Source organism: Dunckerocampus dactyliophorus, chromosome 10 (assembly GCF_027744805.1).
Source record: "Dunckerocampus dactyliophorus isolate RoL2022-P2 chromosome 10, RoL_Ddac_1.1, whole genome shotgun sequence".
Lineage (NCBI taxonomy): Eukaryota > Metazoa > Chordata > Actinopteri > Syngnathiformes > Syngnathidae > Dunckerocampus > Dunckerocampus dactyliophorus.
In genome coordinates, this window is record NC_072828.1 from 15,969,662 (window position 1) to 15,992,593 (window position 22,932).

The 22,932-nt window shown below is 39.2% G+C and overlaps 1 protein-coding gene across 2 annotated transcripts in view; it reads right to left on the minus strand.

Moving 5' to 3' along the window:
- ncanb (neurocan b) overlaps positions 1-22,932 on the minus strand; it is a 202,194-nt gene that overhangs the window by 109,241 nt on the left and 70,021 nt on the right. For both annotated transcript variants that reach the window (XM_054789127.1, XM_054789128.1), the window contains 3 exons: positions 18,462-18,544; positions 7,835-8,064; positions 7,591-7,759 (listed from right to left, as the gene is read on the minus strand). In XM_054789127.1, coding sequence (XP_054645102.1) covers positions 7,591-7,759; positions 7,835-8,064; positions 18,462-18,544 — 482 coding nt within the window. The remainder of the gene's footprint in view (positions 1-7,590; positions 7,760-7,834; positions 8,065-18,461; positions 18,545-22,932) is intronic.

Consider the following 22,932-nt stretch of genomic DNA (forward strand, 5'->3'; position numbering starts at 1 on the left):
TCCGAAAATAAATTCCACCTCTGTCGTTTGGAAATATTTTAGGTTCCACAAAGATGATGTTGAGCAAAAGAACACAAAACGCAAAGTGTGCATGAAAACTGTCGGAACCACCCAAGGCAACACGTCCAACCTCTTCCATCTACAGCACAACTAGGTTCCAGAAATGCTACCCCCCGATGAAATGCTACTATCGAGGTACGTCTCCGCTTTTATATGTTACATTTCCTTTTTGTTTTCATTCATCATAAGAGGCTTTGCAATCTTGGCGGTATATTTATGGTGTTTATTGAATAATTCCATATCCAACAATGTTTTACATTTGGTTATCGTATAAACTGTGATTGATGTTGCTCACTCAAGTGTGTGTAACGACAGCGACAGGGTTAGCGAACGCCGAGAATGGTGTCTTCCTGGCGTGTTTTGGTTGTTTCCTGAACTTTTTTTTTGCCCACATGATGAACTATCTTAGTAGTAGCGTTTTCCGAATTACATATTTAAACAATTGGTAATAGTTCTGAAGTATACGAGATTAGAACATGACAACACCACACCATGGGAAATGTAGTTTTTAGCCACATATTAGCCACACCGGTGTATAAGCCGCAGGGTTCAAAGTCTGAGAAAAAAGCAGAGGCTTATACACTTATGCAATTCACAGTAATCTCATCTAATGCCATGTCTCATTAATGTAACATTACTGACGCCTGGTGACCAGAATACTACATTTAACTTGTCTTTTAATAATTTTTGACTAATAATAGTCTATAGCCAACCACAAAACAGCCTTCTTTTAATAATTAATTAATAATAAAAAAAAAAACAACATGGAGTGAAGAAGCGATGTTTGAACTGCAATGTGCAAGGGACGACTGTATCCCTGTACCTTTTGGATTATGTTGATGAGTGCCCTTCCAGTTCTATTTAAAGATTATCTTGCCGCCCCCCACCCATACACACAATACTTACCCCTGTCCACCTGCCTCGCTCTGTTTATTTGTCTACCAGACCAGTCGAGGAAGATGGCCACCCCGCAATTAGTATTTTTTCTCACCACTGTGTTTTCATATAAGGCTTTTACTGTCTTTCTTTAAAAATAAAAAAAGCATGCTGGTAGAAAAGAGTCTTGAGATCTCTGCTGCTGTTGTTGTTTAGCTTCATATAAATGAAACTGAATTACGCTGTTCTTTGTTTTGAATGAACTCCTGAGAATACACAGCTCCACAGCCGATAAATGCTATTTGCGTTTTTAAATAGTGTTTGCCGGTATATAGTGTTGAGTGGGCTTTTAGAGCTTGAGTGCCTTCTTCTTACTGTCCATTATTTTGCACTCTTAAAAAAACAGTCCACAGCATCATGGCGACAGACTCAAACAATCAATAGTGCCATGTCAACTGGGCTAAGAGACATACAATTGACTTGTCGATACGTGCCAGGAGAAGTGAAGCTGTGAGTAAGCATCAGTACTGGGAGAGAAATTAAAGAAGAAATGTCAAGATGGGGCTTCGAATTCAGTCGCCGTGATGAGCCAAGCGCATTAATATGTTATTGATATAGCTGAACAGTACCAATAATGTCTAATGCGTTGCAAGTGGGAAGAGTAGCAATGGCTGCATTCTTCCATGTAAGCGTGATGGCCAATTAGGACTAAACCCTGGAGATGGCTACTCTTTCTGGCTACAGAATTGGTTTCTGTCTGAAGGAGTGACTTTCGCAACGCGGCAATCAACTAGTTAAGGACGAGAGGAGGCAGAATGCAGCTTCTCGCGTCTCGCTCCTCCTCGATCGTACTGCTTTGGACAGTTTTGGGCCTAAGGCTAGAGACAGTTACCATACATTTCAGACATGTTGAGCTGTGCAAGTGTAAACGTGATGTTCCTTAATGTAAATTGTCAAGTGTCAAGTCGATATCAATAAAACCATTACTATTACCATATGCCCCTTACCACAAGTAACTGCATGGTGCTTAGCAAGGGTCTCATCGTGACTGAAGCTTTTCCTTTGGAAAAAACAGGTACTAGCAAGTACTATTTTTAGTACCTGATATCACATAGGCAACCATTTCTGATCACTCTTTTTCTTCGCTGCAGTATTACAGTATATGCCACAGTTTCCACTTTGCTGTACTCTTGGATGAAAATGGTCTCCTTACCATGGCCAATTGCCACTTGCTGATATGTACTGTAAGTACAGAAAACCCTTGCTCTCCTCCATTGTTGTTGTTTATTGGCACGTCTCTTAACTGATGCGTTCAGTGCAGCTTGGGTTTTATAGTTTCACACTGTCCACTGCCTCTGCTGTACTTGCTAGCTCAGCAGACAGCTAACAAGTTCTCAATAAAGACTCCAGTTGAGTTCCATTTCAGAACTTTCACTTTGAAGCACAAATAAACTCAACATACAGACGTAAAGCGTGTCAATTATGACTTACAAATGATAGAAATGATTTCTCTGTGACATTCAACATAAACAAAACGCATTGAAACAAGTGCACTCATTCGATGCTAACATACACTGAAAATCGCATCTACGCGCTAGCGATTATCCATGGTGATTTCGAACGCCTCCAAATATGACAACTAAGTAGACATTTAAATCTACATTCCACTTAAACAGATGATTCAGAAAATGTCCCCAAGGAGAGGCATGACAGAAAATAATTGAGAACCACTGCTTTATGGTGAGCAGCAGCACTGTTTTGGCTGTTCTGTCCTGTAGTCATTATGATAATGGATGACTATATGAAAATATATGGGGACAACTGGAAGGAACATGATGATAGCTCAGCAGCTTGTTTACTCTAACTGTAATTATATTATTAAAAGGAGCAGTCCAAAGCTTGACCATTATACATTATTTGACAATATTTTCCACTGCCGCTATTTGATTTATGAATTAATTTTAAATGGGTTCAAATTCCCTCAGCCTTTGTCCCCCTCATTGTCATGTCAAGTCTTATGTGGACTGTAAACAACCCCTGTGGTGTAATAGTCCACATTAGCTTGACACGGACAGCGACATTATTATTCATAGAAGCAAACCTCAGGAGCAAAAGGAGGCGTGGGCGGTGGCCGTACACAAGCGACGAGCAGAGTGTTAATTTGCAATAATAATTAGTGGAGGTGAAAAGAGGCACACTTGAATGACAGTTAAACGGTGTAATTACATTGTACGTCACCACTCATCATATAATAATGACATAAAATTGGCGAGAATATGATACGAGGTCATTAAAATATAAGCACTGGCTAGTTTTAAATTCCTTGAAGTATATTTTATATTTAGTACAGAGCTATTACTGTGGAAATTGGGAGTTCTGTGTTAAAAAAAATTAATCGCATAATGCTTTATGTCAAGTGTCATAACAAGGCTTTTTTAAAGTGTTTTTTTTTATAGGAGAGCGGTAGGAGAGAAATACTGTCCCCTATGGGTGTTTTATAGGTATTGCTGGAATTAATTGGAAAAGCCCTATGATTTCCGTGTTAACAGAATCACGGACGGAATCTCGGAATTGGCCACTAAAAAGGGAATCTAGTTTTAAAAGTGGAATCTCGCGGAATTTCACATACTGTGAATGAAATGCATTCACCGTGAGGAGAAGGAAAGTTTACGTGGAGAAGTATTTCCCCGGCAGACCACTCAATCATGGCGGAATCTCATCACAAACACTAGACGAAGCGGGTTAGCTTAGTTTATCTGAGCATGCTAGTGCGGCTGTGCATGTGCTACTCGGGCTGTGGGAGTACGTTTAAATCGTTTTTTACTGCTTGTTAACGCAAATGAGCATTTTACGATGCCTGTTCTGAGTGAAATAAGGACACGAGGCACATTTATTGTTGCTCCCAGCTCGTCTTAACCATCAACAGACATTCTCAACACACACAACACACTTCCCGCCTTCAAAATAAGAGCGTTGTTGACCATATACGCTCTGATTTTGTAAACAAAATAAGGGTGTCATAAAAAAATTACATTACATTAATAATTTTATTGGAATTGCATTGGTGACTACGTCTTCCTTAACCACAAGCATTGCATTGCAGTTTGTTAAGGATTTGCACACATTGCTCCATGTGTGCAGAAGCTGACATCTCATTAGAAATGTTAGCCAAGCGACATCAATTTCTGAAATACTGGGCAAAAAAAGTGGCCAATGATGTATTGCATCAATAAATGTAAGGATTTTCATACTTAATTAACAGACATGTTATTTACTGTCACAAAAATACACACTCTATGCTGGTAATTAAAACAGAAAAAACCTAATTTGGGAAAATATAAAACAGATTTCATCTGGCCCTAAATTAGTATTGTGTATCTTTCAGCAGACAACATTTGAGAACATTTTGAGCCTTGAATGTAAATAATTGATATTTAATTAATTGTACTGTAATGTTCATATACTGAAAGGTAATGGTCATGGTTTAATTTGTGCACCACAAGTTTCATTAAGGAACATCACATTTACACTCGCACAATTCAATCCTGATTTAACCTATCCCTTTCTCTTTCCATCCATCCATTCATTTTCTATGCCACTTATCCTCATTCGGGTCGCCGGAGTATGCTGGAGCCTATCCCGGCTGACTTATGGGCGAGAGGCAGGGTACAGTCAGTGTCAGGGCACATATAGACAAACTACCATTCACTTTCACATTCGCACCTATGGGCAATTTAGAGTCGCAATTAACAATGTGGAACACCCACTCACGGGGAGAACAAGCAAACTCCACAAAGAGATGCCCAAGCGAAGATTCGAACCCGGGTCACCCAAGCTCCTGGCCAACATGCTAACAACTCGGCCACTCTCTCCTTGTCCCAGTGATTACTGATAATTTGTTCACTTCTTGTGTTTAAATGTTAAATAATAAATAGATTGAAAATGCATTAAAATAATTAGAGATTACATATACATGAATAAATAGAGTGTTAAAATTTGTAGTTTTGACCATTCTTTTTCAGTTCACCATGGCATGCGGTCAGTTCACTTCTGGGCCACATCCCGACTGATGGCAGCCCATTATTGCATAATCAATGTTTGGGGTTTGTCAGAATTTGCTAGTTTTTGTTTGTCCACCCGCCTCGTAAGGACTGACCACAAGTCCTCAGAGGGATTCAGGTTTGAGGAGTTTTCTGGCCATGGACCCAAAATGCCAAAGAGTTTGTTCCCAGAGCCATTTAGTTTCACTTTCGTTTATTCATTTTAGTTGTCACAACACCGCTGAGGTGCTCCATCATGCTGGAAAAGGCACTGGTTGTCACCAAACTATTCTTGGATGTTTGGGAGAAGTTGCTCTCGGAGGATGTTATGGTACGATTCTTTATTCATGGCAAAATTATGAGTGAGCCCACTCCCTTGGCTGAGTAGCAATCCCATAGAAGAATAATTTCACAATCTTTTACTGCTGGCACGACACAGGACTGATGGTAGCGCTAACCTGTTGTCTTCCGGGCAAGGTTTTTTTCCGCATGGGCCACACAATCGGAAAGGCGATTCATCAGAAAAAAATGACATCACTCCAGTCTTCAGGAGCCCAATCCCTGTACCTTTTGCCAATACCAGTCTGTACCTGATGTTTTTCCTGGAGAGAAGTGGCTTCTGGTGATCTTGACACCAGGCCATCTTCCAAAACTCTTCACCCCACTGTATGTGCAGATGCACTCACACCTGCCTGCATTATGTTCAATATTTCAAGTTAATTAAGACAAAAAGGTATATGTTATTTAAGTGTGTAGGAGTACAGGGTACATGGCTTCAGGTCTGAAGGGGCACACGACTGTAAAAAGTTTGGGAACCACTGTTGTAACCCAATCAGCATGACCGAGTCATCTTCAGTCTTTGTCCCTGTCAACACTATCACCCAGAGAACCACTAACATGATTTCAGCAGCTGGAGCTGTAGTAGAAATGGTGTTAAGTTCATTTTCATGACAAAGAGGGACTTTGCAATTTATTGCCTTTCATCTTATCGGTTTTCATAACATTCTGGAGTCTATGCAAATTCCCATTATAAAAACTGAGGCAGTAGATTTTGTGAAAATTAACGTGGCCAAAACGTTTGGCCATGACTGTACTGTAGATAGTTGAGTCCATACTTGAGTATTAATTGGCACAATGCTGGATTATTTGAACTTGAATAAATCATAGATACACCACACTACCGCAAAAGGATGTGGTGGTTGTGCTGTTTTCAACAAAGGATCAACAAATACATCAAGATTTTGGCCTTGGCCTCTGTGCTCAGGACACCAAGACCAATGAGTTTCTTATTAGTAGCGATGGTTGGTTATCAGTTTCAGTGTGGAGAAACTGCATTCGCCATCGGCTGAGCTTACAGGAAAGGTTACAACAATCTTGTACAGTCTAACAAGTTCTCAATAAAAACGTCCCTTTAAGGCTCAATAAAACAAACCAGCTCAACTGTACTGTATGGCTTTTTAACTTCACCACTCTGTGGGTTTCTGTCCAAAACTCTATTAAATTGATGCCGCTCATGCCCTAAATGTTTACTGACAGTAAACACAGGGCACAACTACAACATAAATTAAATGTCTACAATATAATAATACGTGAAATACGTGTAGATTTACATGCATAAGTAAATACATGTTGTAGTTATGCCCTGTGTTTACTGTCAGGAAATAAGACTTTAGATTTTATACACGAGCAAGCTATTTTAACACATTTAATAATAAGAATGTTAACATGCGACGAAAAAACCCTGCCTTCACTGTTAAAAGTTTTCCTGTGGTGTAAGGCAGTGGTGTAGGGCACAGCTACATTCGTTTACTTACGCATGTATATGCATCTCAAAATGTAGACCAAGTATTTAGCTACAAAAAGAAACGTTAGAGCTACAGTATATTAACTCAAAAGAGAATTTACAGCAAAAAGTATTATTTTAAGGACACACAGTAGGCCTATAATGAAATTGTAATTGCACTGCTTTGCAAGTAAAAATCCTTCTTCAACACAAATCCAATGGTGCTGTACTTGAGCTGCATGGATCTCTTTTCAGTCCCCGTATGTTTTCTGTCTCCTGACCCTCTTCTTGATGCTCCTCACCTTATAGAATTACCCACTCTGTGTCAGAGTACTTACTTTCATCACATGCTCTCTCTCTAACCTCCCACGACCCCTCTCGCTCTTGCATTTCCTGCTACTCAGCTTTCTCTTCTTGATTTGCTTTCCTCACTTTTCCCCTCAATGGGGCAAAAATGCACACTATGCCCCTCCCTCGTTTCACAAAGGTAAATTACCTTCCACTCTTGCAACAGGAGAAATCGTAGCTGCTGAGCAGCACCACCACAGTGTTCCGCTCTAATTTACCCATGTAGAATGTTGCGTCCAATTAGTTCTGCTTATGGCACGTGTAAAATCATAATATATACATAATTTTCATGTCTCCAGAGGCACTACAGAAACACTGGCCTCCCTAGGTCTCCGTGTAGATCCACCAATGGCCACGATAAATACTACATCTTGTTCTACGGTTATCATCAAACAAACAAAAACAAAAAGCAACACACACCTGTGGAGTGGACCTTAAAGGCATCAAAGTAATAACAAATCACATCAAAAGTAAAGTACTGACCTGTGACCTGCAACGGGACCATGTCTTGCTCGTCGTTGATGCCAACCACGACCTCGCAGCGGTACAAACCAGAGTCGCTGGATCGCAACCCTGTCAGGGCCAGACTGGCATTGTATCGGTTCCCGCTGTAACCAGGCAGCGATACACGGCCCTGGAAGGCCTTCTTCACCTGGTTGTGGAGGATTTTAATATGGATTAACATGACATTATCTGAAGTTGAGTGGTTCTTTATTGTTATCCATACCTTCACCACATTGTCTTTGGCCACCAGGACTGACTGCTCCTTCTGCAAGCCGTCTGAGCCTCGTTGGCCCCACACCTTTGACCACTTGATCCGGGGCGGCTCATGGGATGAACCAGCCCCGGGGTGTAAGGTGAAGAGGCAGGGGAGCAAAACCGTTTTGGACAGCTCCTCGCTAATGGTCTGGTGGGTAACTTTCCTCATGTTCACCACAGTGTCAGCATTGGTTAAGCCTGAGGAGCAGAGGAGGAGAGGCGATGATGAAATCACACATTACTGACCTGACTTTGTCTGTACTACAAGTTTGTACTGTTGTTTGGAGGAGAGATGGTGGAAAATACAACACAAACTTCAAAATGTGGGTCGTTTTAGACAGAGCATAAATGTGACATGACACCTTTATTACAGTATTGAGTTGAATAAAAGACAGTGTTTTTCCCCTTGAAAAAAGTCTGAAGAAGGCATCATATATAAGAGGTCTCCAACGTTTTTTCTTCTTGTAGCTTCTTTTACTAAATGAAAATGGCCGAGATGTACTCTGATAAGCTGGTTTTGCCAGAACATTAACAAAATGTTGGCATCCACAACTCACATTTTCTATTAAAACAATCCAAAAAAGATTGTTCTCTGCATCGTGTATTTCAATATGGATTTCTTTCTGGTGCAGGGGTCCACCAACTTTCTGTTTTGACTTGTGGAGCTGTCGAATGCTTGACCCGCGGTATGCAGAGACACAGACAGCAGCATGCTAATAAAAGTCCTTTAATAAACATGAACAAGTGCAGGTAATCACAGGCAGCCAAAAATCAACAGAGGAAAAGACTCTGAAAACACAAACGGTAGTCGTGGGCAGTAGCAAAAGGTAAGGAGAACATTCAGGCGACAGCACAAGCAACAAAAACACAGGCAATGAACCAGCGGCGTCCCTGTGACAACGCTGGTACACAAAGTGTACAGAAGCCTCATAGCTTAAATGTGTAAAGTACAGTGTTAAAAATGTTACAGCAATGCCACGACATGATTATTTGAGTTGTTGTCGGGCAAAAAATTGGAGAGACTTGATCTTGACGTGCGTAAAAAGTCATTAGAGACAACACAACTACGTTATACATTATCGTGCTTTAATCTCCCGTCACCTTGTCTGAAAAGACAGAGGTGGCCCATTAACTTTGCAGGCATAAATGTGACTTTCAGTACATACATAGTTATCACTTCTGTGCTCTGTTTATTCAATGTCTTCCCCCTTATCTTCTCCCTTAATAACACTGGCAAACTTACCAGAATTATCCAAAGTCGTTGTGCGTCATTTGAACAAAGGCCCAATATAAAGTACGAGGCAGGAGCAATGTTAGTTCAAAGATATTGGAAGACAGCAGTCAGAAGGATCCAGTTTTACACTACTTCAAAAAACCTTTTTTAAAAATGAGTGTCAATTAAAAAACGGAGCATTATCACTGATTGAATTTATCTTTTATTTTTTTTCAGATTTTAAGTATTTTTATTGGCTCTATTTAGATATGTTGGAACTGAAAAATGATACTTATTCTTCTTTATTAAACTTTGAAATGCACTTATGAATAAATGTCCTATTTAACATTGCAAAAAAGCTTGCAAAAATGTTGACCTATGATTGCATGGCTTGTCTTTGGCTGTTTTATGTTAAGCATCCTTTGCCTGTAAGGACAATTGTCATTCATTCCCAAGCTACAGTATATATACAGTGACTGTCACACAATGTTATCTAATGGTGTGGATAATGAGTGAAGGGAGAATACAGTATAAAGGAATATGGAGGAGAAAATGAGCATATTCCTTCTAGACTCTCCTGCACTCCAGTGTGATTGGATACATGATACATGCAACCACAGTCGTCACTCCAATCTATAATTACATCACAGAACAACGTCATTGAAACAGGTTGGTTTTAAACACAAAACACAGCCCGAGTCACTCATTCATTCTCTTCCTCCAAACTCAACGATCTAACCTCAAGACCGTTTCGTCATCAGCTCTCAGTAGGATGCAGTGTGTATTCCGTCACCACGGCGAGCTACAACCATCTAGCCATCCATTTTCCATACCAGCTGGAGCCTATCCCACTCCTCCATGATGACATCACTTGCAGCGCATGCAGCGCACAAAATACAATCTAATGTGCAACTCAATGAGTTGCATTGGTAAGATCCTGTTGGTACGCATGTACTTATGCAACCAATCAATTCATTAACGACACATGACCTAGTACATGCAGCTGTCTTGCATGACTATTGAAATGTGAGGGGTGTACTCACTTTTGTGAGATACTGTAGCGTCCAAAAGAGAGAACGTGATGGGGGAAAGAATTTTTTTAAATACGATGTGATAAAGTCCAGAGAAACTTTTCTGTGAAATGGCAGAAGGTGAGGTAAGAGTGACTATGCGGCAAACTGCTGCACCCACACACACAAGGCAGATCTTTATAAGTCTATAAGCTGCTGTTTCTCCATTTGCTTCTAGTCCCTTACGAATGAGGCAGTGATCTCTGTTTACCACACACAAACACCTGTACCCCCTCCTCTTAAAGACAACCACTGACAAGGTTAAAAAAGCAGCTTTGGAAGACAATCAAACTGCAGTTTTGGAATCAACTTGCCTTGAACTTACAATGAACACACTGCAAAAATAGCCATACTTCAAACAAGCCCAAATTCTCCTAAAATGAGACAACTTTTCTTATTTCAGGCAAAAATTCTACCAATGGGGTAAGAAAAATGTGTGTGCGTCTGTGTAGGCTCTCAGTCGTACAGGAGGTGTCCATCGAGGGAAAGGCTTCTTGAGACGTCATCTGTACTTCTGTGAAGAAGGTGTCGGACGTTTCGCTCCTCATCCGAAGAGCTTCGTCAGCGAACTAATAAGTGCTGGTAGCCTAGGCCTTAAATACAGTAAGAGTGGGCGGAATTGGTGTGCCAACACCCTCCTTCTATTGGTTCCTTACCTAAGCCTGGGCGGAGTAGTGGTATAATCCTTTCCTGCTATTAACACCTCCAATAAAAGGGAAGTGTCGCTCCCTAGGTTGGGTATGAAAGACTCTGATACTGGCTCGTTAGCATTTATTGTTCTGGCTCGGCCCTGGCTTCACCTCCCTTCCCTCAAAAATGTGTGTGGCTATTCTTATACGTAGAATATTTTTCTTGTGACTTTTAGGAATTATAATGAGTCCTAAAGTAACAAATCAGGTCTAAGCTAAAGCTTAAATTTAAGTTTAAGTTCTTCTTAATCCCATAGTTAGATTTAAGTGGAATGTTCTTCCTACAAGGTAAGAATTTAGCTAAAGGCTCTTATAAGATTCATAAACTGAGATACAATTTTCATGTATGATGCCAGATTTAAGCAAACTGTTATTACATATTCTAGATGTAGGAATATTATTCTTTGAAAGAGACAATTTTCTTTTGAAATAGACAATTTTTAGAGTCTCCGGGTAACCTAACATGCATATTTTTGGAATGGTGCTAAGGGGAAATTTGACACCAGGTCGCCTGACTGTGGGGCCAAAGTGCTAACCACTCAGCCACTGTGTAACCAACATTTGTTCCTGTGTTTATTTCCACTCACTTTTTTTTCACTGTCTGAGCTTTTCAACAAATATAAAACATATTTAAATTATGTAACTTTCTTATTTCTTTTTAAAAAAGTGTGATTGTGTCTAAAATGTACTTAATTTAAGACAACAAACATTATCTGAAATCTTTTTTGGCTTTATTTGCATGTGTTTTAGATGTATAAACTAATAAAAAGAAATGGTAATATTTTCATGAATCAAGTTTGACAATCTTACACATTTAGCTTGTATTTAATGAAAAAAATCTTAAACACAGGATTAATGAGGTTTGGTGACTAGATTTAATATCATTCATTTTAGTACAAAGAATTAGCAGTGCAGCCTTCATGTTGGTCAGAAATCAGCAAATTTTTAGATGTACTGTAGTTTCCGTGTGAGTCCGTTTTTATTTAGAAAGTAGGTAATGAGTTCAACTGTTAATGTTAGGCTACGTTCACACTGCAGGGTCTGATGGCCAATTTTAATTTTTTGTTAAAATGGCGGAGAACTTGCTGCGACATCTGTTCCGAGGAGCGTGTGTGTGTGTGTGTGGCAACAACCGTGAGCCGCTTCACTGACACTTTTTTAAAATAATTTTCGGATGACAAGAAGAGCTTTTGCCTACATGGGCGAGTACATTTAAAGTCTTGGTAAGCACGCCAATACACGCCTTTCGATGGCGTATAGGTCGGATACATGCGAGCTGACCGTTCAAACTGCAGCCGCATGGGATACATATGGGATTTACAGCCATAAAATAATGAAGCCTGCCTTGAATTTGAAAAAATCTGAATTGTGCGGTTCACACTGACATGAAAAATCAGATACAGGTCACATATGAGCAAAAAAATAGGAATTGACCTGCAGTGTGAACATGACGTAAGACAGAAATCCAAATAATCATAACAATATTATATATAATATAATATAATACTAAATAATCCAAATAAAGTATTTAGCTTGTTATTGCAAAAATAAAATAATAATTTCTGGTGAAAACTATCATCATACTTTCTTGATATAAGATTATTTTTAATATAATCTTTAATTTATAGGAGATTATTTTCTCTTTTTAGGAAAAAAAAAAAGAGTTTACTTTCTTGAAATGTAGTTTTTGCAGTGTAAGGACAGGTGCGGGCCACACAGTCAGGAGATCTGGAAGTTGGGCATGTCTGTGTGGAGTTTGCATGTTCTCCCTGTGAGTGGCTTTTCTCCGGGTACGCCGGTCTCCTCCCACGTTCCAAAAACATGCATGTTAGGTTAATTGGCGACTCTAAATTGTCCATAGGTATGAATGCGAGTGTGAATGTTTGCTTGTCTATAAGTGCCCTGCGATTGGCTGGCGACCAGTCAGCTGAGATAGGCTCCAGCACATCCTAGTGAGGATAAGCGGCATAGAAAAAGGATGGATGGAGGACAGGTGGATCGCTTTTTTGTATCCAGCTAAGCTCTACCAATAACACTTAATCTGTATGCCGGATGATTCTTTACGTCAACTTCTTTGGGGAACTTGGCGGCACGCTACAAAGCCGAGTAAACTTTGCAGTGTCACTGCACTGACACTCCACTTCTGTACCCGAATGGATGTTTATCTCCTGTGTGGCACAGCCAAATCCAAACAAAATGAATTTGCAAAACTCCCTCCAGAGATCAGTAAATGCCGCCACAAAAGAGTGAGAAAACAAACAAAAAGACAGCACTCTTGCTCAGTGTTAATTAACATAAACTAGCGAGGCGTTCTTGTTGCCAGTGTTTTTTTTTTTTTAATTTTTAAATCCGCATTTAGAAGGAAAAGTTAAGCATAATCCCAGTGAGGCTGTTTCTTGTTTTGTGTCACCTGGCTGCAAACAAAAGCCAGAAAAGCTTCTTTAATGGAGCAACGTGCCGATATGTTGCACTTTAAATGTAAACAGGAGCTCTTCAATGGCCCTCGAAGCGCATAGCCATACGTCCACGTGAGTGCCGAGAAGGACAAAGTCTGAGAGGAAGCTTAGATGTTCTTATTTTGGTGGCATCATCGTGATCGGTGGCCCATCTGTCTCAGCGGTAGAGGTCTCTAGACTTAAAGGGTGAGTGGGAGCCCTTATGTGCACCAGATGCAAGGTGAGTACAAATGGCATTTTGGAGTGAAATTACACTGAATTTCTTGTTTTTTTCCCGTCCATTGTTTCTGCTGGAAGTGCATCCTTCCCTGATGCTTCTGCTCTACTCCAGCTCGCTGCTTGAGAGACAATTATGTGGATGTGTGCCATTAATTGTGCTACATTAGCAGCCTGGCAGCCTTGTCGTTGTTGGCGTATCACTGTGTCAGGAAATCACAAGGAATAGTAAATGACCAAATTCTACAAGTGTGTATATTAAATAACAGTTTTCAGGTATGTCATAGGATTCTGTACCCAAAAAAATCCACTGAAATGAGTAGAAAACAGAAATATTTCCAAGTTTAGTTTTTTAATGAATTAATAAATATTCTTCAAAAATTATTTTGTGACAGGGAAATATTGACTGTTTTAGAATTTTGTATGACATCATCGCAAAAAAATCAACACATTTGAGGGGGTTTACTTAAGGTATATTTAAAATGCATAAATTATTGTTATTTAATATTGTTCTCACAGGAATTTTGTAGTTTTCACAAATAATGCAATGTTATTCTTAGAAAAATTACATGTTTGGGGAATTTCTCAAGAAAATGTTTTTGTTTTTGTTAATTATATTGAATTTACTGAACTAATTAATGAATTAATACATTATTTTAGAGTTGGAAAATATATAACATTAATAAAATTCTTAGAATTTCAACGTGAAATACACAAATACTGTAGAAAACACATGTATACGGATATACTGTATGAAAATGCATAATATAATAGCGTGTCCTCTTCAAAAGACACGATCTGAGGCTGTGCCCTGCATAGAGACGAGACGTTTGATCAGTGGTCAGTGTCTCGCTGCAGTGCAGCTGCTTTCGCTGCATGTACACATCGGAAATGTAGACAGAAGTCACGCCAACATAAAGTCCTCTGGCGTTGTTGTCGCGTGTGTGCGCATCCGCACTGCCTGTCTGGCTGCTCTGCTGGGTGGACATCATGCAGAGTTCAGAGAGAAAGGAGCCATGCTGACATTGTCTTGTTAAAAAAAAAACAAAAAAACAACTCAGATGTTCCCTCTATTTTTCAGTTCACCTCTCTCAACCTAGCTTTTAAACCTTTTAAGTCTCAGACGGAGCCACGCCTCTCTTGGTGATTAAATAGCATCACTGATGCTTTCTCTCTGTACTAATATACTGATCGCTATTTTTCAAGACAGGTATGGTATTTTTTTCACAAGTATACACAGTTGTCCCTCGTTTATGGCAGTTAATAGATTCCAGACCAGACCGCGATAAATAAATTTCTGCGATATAGGCTTCAATGTTAATAAATGGAATATTTTTGTAGTTAGAGAATAGAAAACCTGTTTATGACTTTCTAAATACCGTTTTTAACATTATTAGAGCCCAGTAGACATTAAATAAGTCGCATATACATTGTTTACATCACAATGCACAACTCTTATGCTCCAGGGACTCCAGATGGTTGATAGCTAGCAAGCTAGCGAGCTACCCAGTTAGCCTCAAATTTATTGTTCTAAACTTACCACGTCCACACAGAATGGGAGGAGAACTTTTTTAACCCATGGCTGACAATTTCATGACTTCATGCAGTGTTAAGGTAACGTAATGTTAGGTAATGTCTCGTCAATATTTTGTGTCATTACTGCGGCCTAGTGACCACTTGTATTTCAGTATGTTTTGTCTAATAATACACCACAGCCTACCACAAAACAACAATCATTTATTAATTAATGAATTTATGAAAAAACGCAATATAGCGAGGGAGTGACAATGCTAGTATAGTAGGGATAGTAGGATTTAGTACAAAAATAGTGACATTTTTACTGGGATATACTAAAAAACAATAAAAAAATATTTTGAGGGGATTTGATACATTTATATTTGAATTAATATTAATAATAAAGTAATAAATAATAATAAAAAAACTACAAAAGGGTAAAAATATTGACAAAAAATTGTTATCACAGGAATTTAGTAGGATTTTTTTTTACAAGTAACAATGTAATTTGGTGGATATGCATCGCCTCAAAATAAAAAAACAATAAATTAAACAAACATTTGGCAAATTGTATTTTAAAAAGACTGTTCTTGCAGGGTTTAGGATTTTAGACATTTTGTGTAACTGGAACATTTTTTTCGAGTGGATCTCTGTGTTGCGGCTGCATCTCTCCAGGTCACTGAGTATAAAATGACATGTCTTTTTCAGACAACTTTATTGAGAAAAAATACCGTCAATATGGTGAGTCCAGATCAGAACAAATGAAAGTTTGTTTGTTGAAGGAGTCGAAAATGATTACAGTCATCCCTTGTTTATTGTGGTTAATTAGTTGCAGACCCGACTGCGTTAAGTGAATTTGCCCAAAGTAGGATTCAATATTATTTATTATTATATTATCCTTCACTTTGCATCGCCAGTTCTGAAGTGACTCAGACGGAAAGCAATTGAGAGAGACGTCCATGCCTTTCAAAAACCAAACTCCACCAAAGCTATGCGCTAGCTTGCTCCACTTGGCATCGAGCTTGGCACATCTCCTCTTTTTGGGGGCTACTGTGTGTGTGCTTGGATAAACCACCTGGCGCACGTAACCGCAGGCTTTTCGAGGCATCAACAAAACAAAGAGGAGTTGGTTGTGTTCTCCTCACCGCCTCATCTTGGGGGGCTTGACACACAATGCCAAGTCTGCTGTCTCTCTTCTCTACCTCCAACAACGGCACAAACAATACGAGCGGAGGAAAAAGGGTACAGTCTGTTGGACTGGCATCCAAAGGAGGAAGTGAAAGGAGACTCCGGGCAGGAGCACATACATTTCATAGCACGGCTTTGAGGAATGGATAAAACTTGCAAATAGATAAACCGGTCGCCAGTTCACAAGCTGACAGGCGGCGAAAAACATCCGACAGCCAAAAGAAGAAATCGCAACTCCCTGTCCAAACTTATCAAGAGTAAAACAGTATGCATTAAAATGCATTAAAACTCTCCCTTGAGTTTGGATAAATTGCTGACACATAATAAAGAGATTAAGATTATAAATTCAACAAATCAAAGATTAAATATGAAGCTTTGGCGGACTCAAACGTGTTGTTGGCAGCGCTTGATGGGAAGCGTTAAGCTGTCCAAATGTGTGGAATAACCGGCTCAGCGGTTGAACTGCAAGACGTCACTGAGAGAAACGGTCCAAAAAAAAAGACAGAAATGTCAGATTAACTCAAGTTGTTTCTGTGACGCTAATTGCAATCCGCTGCTGTGAGCCAACGATTGGGAACCACTCGTTTGACGACTGATGGCTCTGTCGATGATTTTACTGATGTTGATTGCTCATTCATGGGGATTTCTTTTCCTGCATGCTGGTGGACAAGATGACCGCTAAACAAGGCAGACTGGAAGAGACTCGCTTGGGGAGAAGTCGTTTGGGTCCACCTGTTGATTAGCGCGTATACAGTACATCTCAAGACTCCAGATATAACAGTTGTTGTGGTTAGGGTTTTTGAGGTTTGGCCTTAATTCTTATTTATTTGATAACCTTTTCAAAATGTTTTATTTTCTCGAACCTCTAAAGTCAAAAGAAGTCATAAAATCGGATTTTGACTAAAATACGAGACCCCGCTGGCCTGTTTTGTTGGGATTTTTTTTGGGCCTTTTGTGTGTTTTATGCTATCATTTCAGCAAAGTCACGTGACGTCATGAGGAAAAGGGACAAGAAAAATACCCAAAATGGAACTTACTGCGACATTGGAAATGCATGAGCAATAGTCTCCCTTTATTTTGTGCACATTGTATTTTAATAGCACATATCTTCTTTTTACACTTACATGAGTGTTAAGAATGTTAAAAAAAAAAACGTAACACAAGCAGCAACCCTCCCTCTACATTTCCTTCATGCCATGCAGTTCGAATTTCGCGGCTTCACTCTAACGGTTTTTCAAAATAAATTAATTAATAAATTATCACTGTTTCGTAGTTGAATACAGTCAAATTAGTCAAAAATATGCATATTTAAACACATTTTTACGTATTCGTGGTTTACATTAAGCATTTTCAAGCATAAAAATGGTGAAAAGAATGAAAATACAATTATACGTCACATACGCATTCAGACGTATTACGTAGTATTCTACACTAGTCATTAGATGTACTGTGTAGTTCGGAGCTGCTGTTTAGAGTGTGGGCTATAGACAGCAGTGACGCTCTGCATGCTGGGTTAGAGCTAGCTTTTAGGAAATAAGTCAGTAGAAGAAAAAAATTAGAAAGTGTTGAACTGTTTTTGCTGTGTTTTGAGCATCGGCCTGTAAGACATAGTGCCCTGTGTCTTGTTCAAATAAAAAGGCTGACTAATTTACTGCCATCCTGACGTGGTGTCATTCAGCCACCATTACATTACATTGATGAGACAATAGCCAACGCATGTAGTACGCTGCCCAGGAAACCCCCCAAGAAGGAACACCCAGTGCTTACGTGTGAGTCTTTGTTTTTTTTTTCATTTATGTCCATCCAGCCATTTTCTATGCTTTTCTTATCCTCATTAGGGTCGCGGGGTATGCTGGAGCCTATCCCAGCTGACTTCAGGCGAGAGGCGAGGTACACCCTGGACTGGTCGCCAACCAATTCATTTATGTCCAATATGCCTTATTTTCTGTTATTATGTCTACTATAGTGGGTATTACGAGCGTAAATGTTACTATAGGGGTGTTATTTCATGACTGGAGGGCTCTTATAATGTTAAAAACAGCATTTATAAGGGTTTAAGCAGGTTTTCTATGCTCAAACTATGAAAATATTACATTCATAAATAAGGAATGCTTTTTCAAGGAAAACGACTTATCACGGTTGGATTTGGAACCAATTAACGGCAATAAATGAAGGATTACAGTATTTAATTTTTTTTTAAAAGGAGGCAAACGTTGAGTTGTATGCAAGCTCATTGATTTGGACTCACCTTGGCTAACAGTGTGAAGCAGCAGGAGGGCCAGCAGGGTCTGTAGTCCACACGTAGGCATCACGTTGCACATCCTGCTGCACCTGCAGGCAGAAAAGAAAGGACTATAAGATAAACACATTTCGTCTTTGGAGGCTCGTCTCATCCACACTTCATTCGGATTGAGAGCTGTCACTTCATCCATCATTGTGATATACGGGGTACTCTGAAGCCCTTTTTAAGGTTCTAAAACAGTCATTATAAGCCTTTAAAAAAAAGTGAATGGAGTCAACTCGCTGTTGCCTTCATGTTTCATCTCTCTCTCAAGTGTAATTTGAACTATAGGCCATTATCTTTACACTTCAGAGACAAGTAGCTCCCATTTGGACAGTGAACACTTATCCTTAATGACATTTAAAGCCTCATTCCGCTTTTGTCTTTTCCCATTTATTCCTAATCAGGACTACTGGGTGGATTTCAGCCTATCCTAGCATGCACTGACTCTCTTTGTGCCAGCATTTGTTAAAAAAATGACCCCCAAGTGGTTTTACTACTTCCTTGGGTTTTGTGATCCACTGATAGAAATGGTACGTTTGTCAAAACACTGTTTAGCAAGCGGCAAGATATACTGTACATTTATTTCGGGATGCATATCAACAAGAGTAACAAGCAGATAAGGGTGAATGAGCCAAATATTACATGATGTGCGTGAACTCTTCAGTGCAGAGCAGAATGTCGAGGCAGCGAGGATACTGTCACATTATACAGCAAGTACACTACACTCCATGTCCATACTAGCTATTTGGCTGGCAGGCTGACAGGAACACTTCCCTGTAACTAAGCAACTGCCACATTCAAGTTCAGGTCTAATACACACAGTGGCTTAGTTTTTCCTTGAATACTTACAGGGTAAGATGGGGTTTTACTATGGAGCCAAACATTTGCTTGACAGTGGATCTTCAAAAGTAAAATTCCCCAAAAGGCATACAATTTGGACTTCAGCTCAGTGACCATCCGAAGAATCACACGACTGCTTTGCTTCTTCTTTGACTTTTTTGGAATGCTACCACATATGGCAGGGGTGTCCAAAGTCCAAATATTAAGTATTATAATTATTGATCATGTAAAATGGTCGATGGACAAATGAATTTATTAAGCTGTGGCGGAGCTGGAGATAGTTTTCAGTAATCCCTTGTTTATCGCGGTTAATTGGTTCCAAGCCCGACCGTGATAAGTGAATTTTTGAAGTAGGGGAAGTAGGATTCAATGTTAATAAACTGAATATTTTCGTAGTTAGAGCATAGAAAACCTCTTTATGACTTTCTAAATACAATTAAATACATATTAAATACAATACTAAATACAATTTACCATTGTTAGAGCCCTCTAGACATGAAATAACCCCCATATAGTCACCTTTACACTCATTACCCAATATATTCGGTATAATCAGATAAAATAAGCCATTTAAGACATAAACAAGACTCATGCTTGTGGGTGTATCAATAAATGTGTTCCGAATGTGTGGACAGTGATGTCAGGGATTCAGTTGAGTTTTAGCTGGAGTATGGTCACATCAGTAGCCCATGTTATGATCATGATGATGACAACTATTATTATTATTATTGTTATCATTATTATTATTATGTTATTATTGTGCCTGTTGTGAGATAGGTCATTATAAAATGATAAAAGCCTGTCACTGGCAATCAAGTCTGGTGGGTGTCACTAGTGACACCTAGTAGACTACAGTTCATTAACATTTTGTATTACCTTAAATTGTATTTGTATTTTAGTTCATTCATCCATTTTGTATGGCACTTATCCTCATTAGGGTCGCAGGGGTATGCTGGAGCCTATCCCAGCTGACTTTGGGCGAAAAGTGGGGTACACCCTGGACTGGTCGCCAGCCAATCGGAGGGCACATACAGACAAACAACCATTCACACTAACATTCATACCTATGGACAATTTAGAGTCGCCAATTAACCTAACATGCATGTTTTTGGAATGTGGGAGGAAACCGGAGTACCCGGAGAAAACCCACGCACATACGGCGAGAACATGCAAACTCCACACAGAGATGCTCACGTGGAATTCGAAACCAGGTCTTCCTGTGTGGCCAACATGCTAACCAATTGGCCACCTTGCAGCCCTTTTTTAGTTCATTTAGAACATTTTTATGCTTGAAAATGCTTAATTTAGGCTAAGCATACGTAACATTTGCTTGAATACGCATATTTCGGAATAAAATAGGCCATAGTCAATCATAAAACAGCGATCATTTATTGATAAATTAATTATTGAAAAACTGCTGTCACGTCCTGGCATTGTGGAGTTCTGCAGGTAAAAGTCATTTTTTAATTATTAAAGCTACTATGCAGCGGCAGAAGTTCACACAAAAGCAATCACAATAATTAATGCTCCAACACACGAGCGACGGCAACGGCACACACAATTGAAAGGCAGGTGTAAAACAGGAAAGTACTACAAAATAAAGGCATAAAACAGGAACTAATGCATAAAAGTGGTAACAAACTAAAATGTAACGCAGGCTCACTCATGGATCGTGACAGTACCCCCTCCTCAAAGACGGATCCCAGACGTCCATAAAGTCCAAAGTCAAAAGAAGAGGAAATACCGCGTTAACTAATATATTTAATTAATTATGGATTCATTAATTAAAAATTAATTAATTTTTTACCGTAATTGATGCACACGCATGATGGCAAGCCACGGCTCTCTGTAATGACGACAGACGGTGGCACAGTCGCACAGTGTCTGACTCTTTTATAACTTTATTCTTACCTGAACACATCAACAGCATTCCAATTCCAACACCATATATGTATCTCCTACTCCAAACAAACACATCTCTAGTCCATTCATTGCATCAACACTTCGTCATTGTCATTCAACAGACCACGTGATGCGTTCACTGACACTCCGAACATCACAACAACGTCTTTATTATGCTTGTATGGGTGGTCTAAATAAACAGAAATGCAATGAAAATAAATAAGTGGCTATTCCTGTCACTCACTTTGTAACTCTTAACACAGACGTACAATTTGCTGCATTTAAGCGTGCTCGGAAATCCCAGAAATTTCACACAAAAAATGTGACTTCAACTTAAATGATGTGATGTCTTTCAACGCAACTCCTCATTGCTCATAATAACACAGTTAAAAGTCTGAATCAAATATTCTGCAATTAAAGAAACCAGTGTTAGGTAAATTGATTTTCAGACATATGTGCCATCTCTTAACTTTATTTAAATTTTAAGTTAATTTGGTGTGTGTGTAAATATATATACTCCATATATAGATATATATGTGTGTGTGTGTGTATGTAAATGACATGAAGTCAGCCGCATGCAGTTGATGTGAGGGCCCAGAGAGTAAATAATGAATGTGGGCTCTCTTGGGAGACGTGGTGGGCCTGAGGGCTGGAGGAAAGATTGGATGTCTGCTACAGTGGAGATGCTGGACGCAGATAGCCAGCGTTAGTTTACAGTAGTGTCGGTAATGCCAAGGATGCAAACACTGAGCTCATAGCAAAAAGGCTAAGCTGTGTACGTCGCAATAGAAGCAGATACAGTGCAATGCGTGTCTGGAGGGTAGTTACAGTATATGAAAGTACAAAAAAAAAATCACAAAACAGTTAAGGGAATAATGGTTGAAACCGTGTGTAATACAAATACCAATCAATACAAAACCAAAAGCTATAAATATTGTATGCCTTTACAGAATCAACCAGCTCATACTTATACATACTATATTTTTCAATACAGAGGAAGTCGAATGCCTTATGAAGTCGTACAAGTCATATTTGGGAGACAAATAGATCTTCAAAGGCACACAAAACATGGGAGTTGCGTACTCACATTCAAAATAGTAAGACAACAATGCATCGTTATTTGTTATCAAGGTAGTTTTGTAGTTTTTTACAATTTACATGGTTAACTTCTTTTCATAACAGGGAAGAATATTTAATGTACTGCAATGTTGATGTGCTGCATGAGAGCTTTGTCATTAAAAATATGACTGTTTATTGTTTTTTGTCTTCTGTACACATTAGCAGCGGGTAACTTCTAGTAGTATTTAATTCTTCCAGGGTCAAACTGCCATTGGAAAATCTTTATTTACTGTACAGGCAATGTTTAAAGTAGCATTCGGAATGTATAACCCTTGCATGGCAGTTTGACCCTGGAAGAATTAAATACTACTATCATTATTTCCTATGGGAAAATTGTTTTTGAATCCAAAAAAGTTGGAGTTCAAACAGCAATTAGCTTGTCTCACAAATTTGATTGTGTAGCGAAGCGATAGAACAACATGTGAGGTGTCAAGGTTGGTCAACTAATGTTGAAGACCCATGAAGTATGACGATAACCCATGGTCATCAACACATATACTATTTTTTTCCTATAAGTCACAGTTTCCGTTTTTTTCCATGTATTTATGTATTAATTTCCTAATTTTTCATCTCA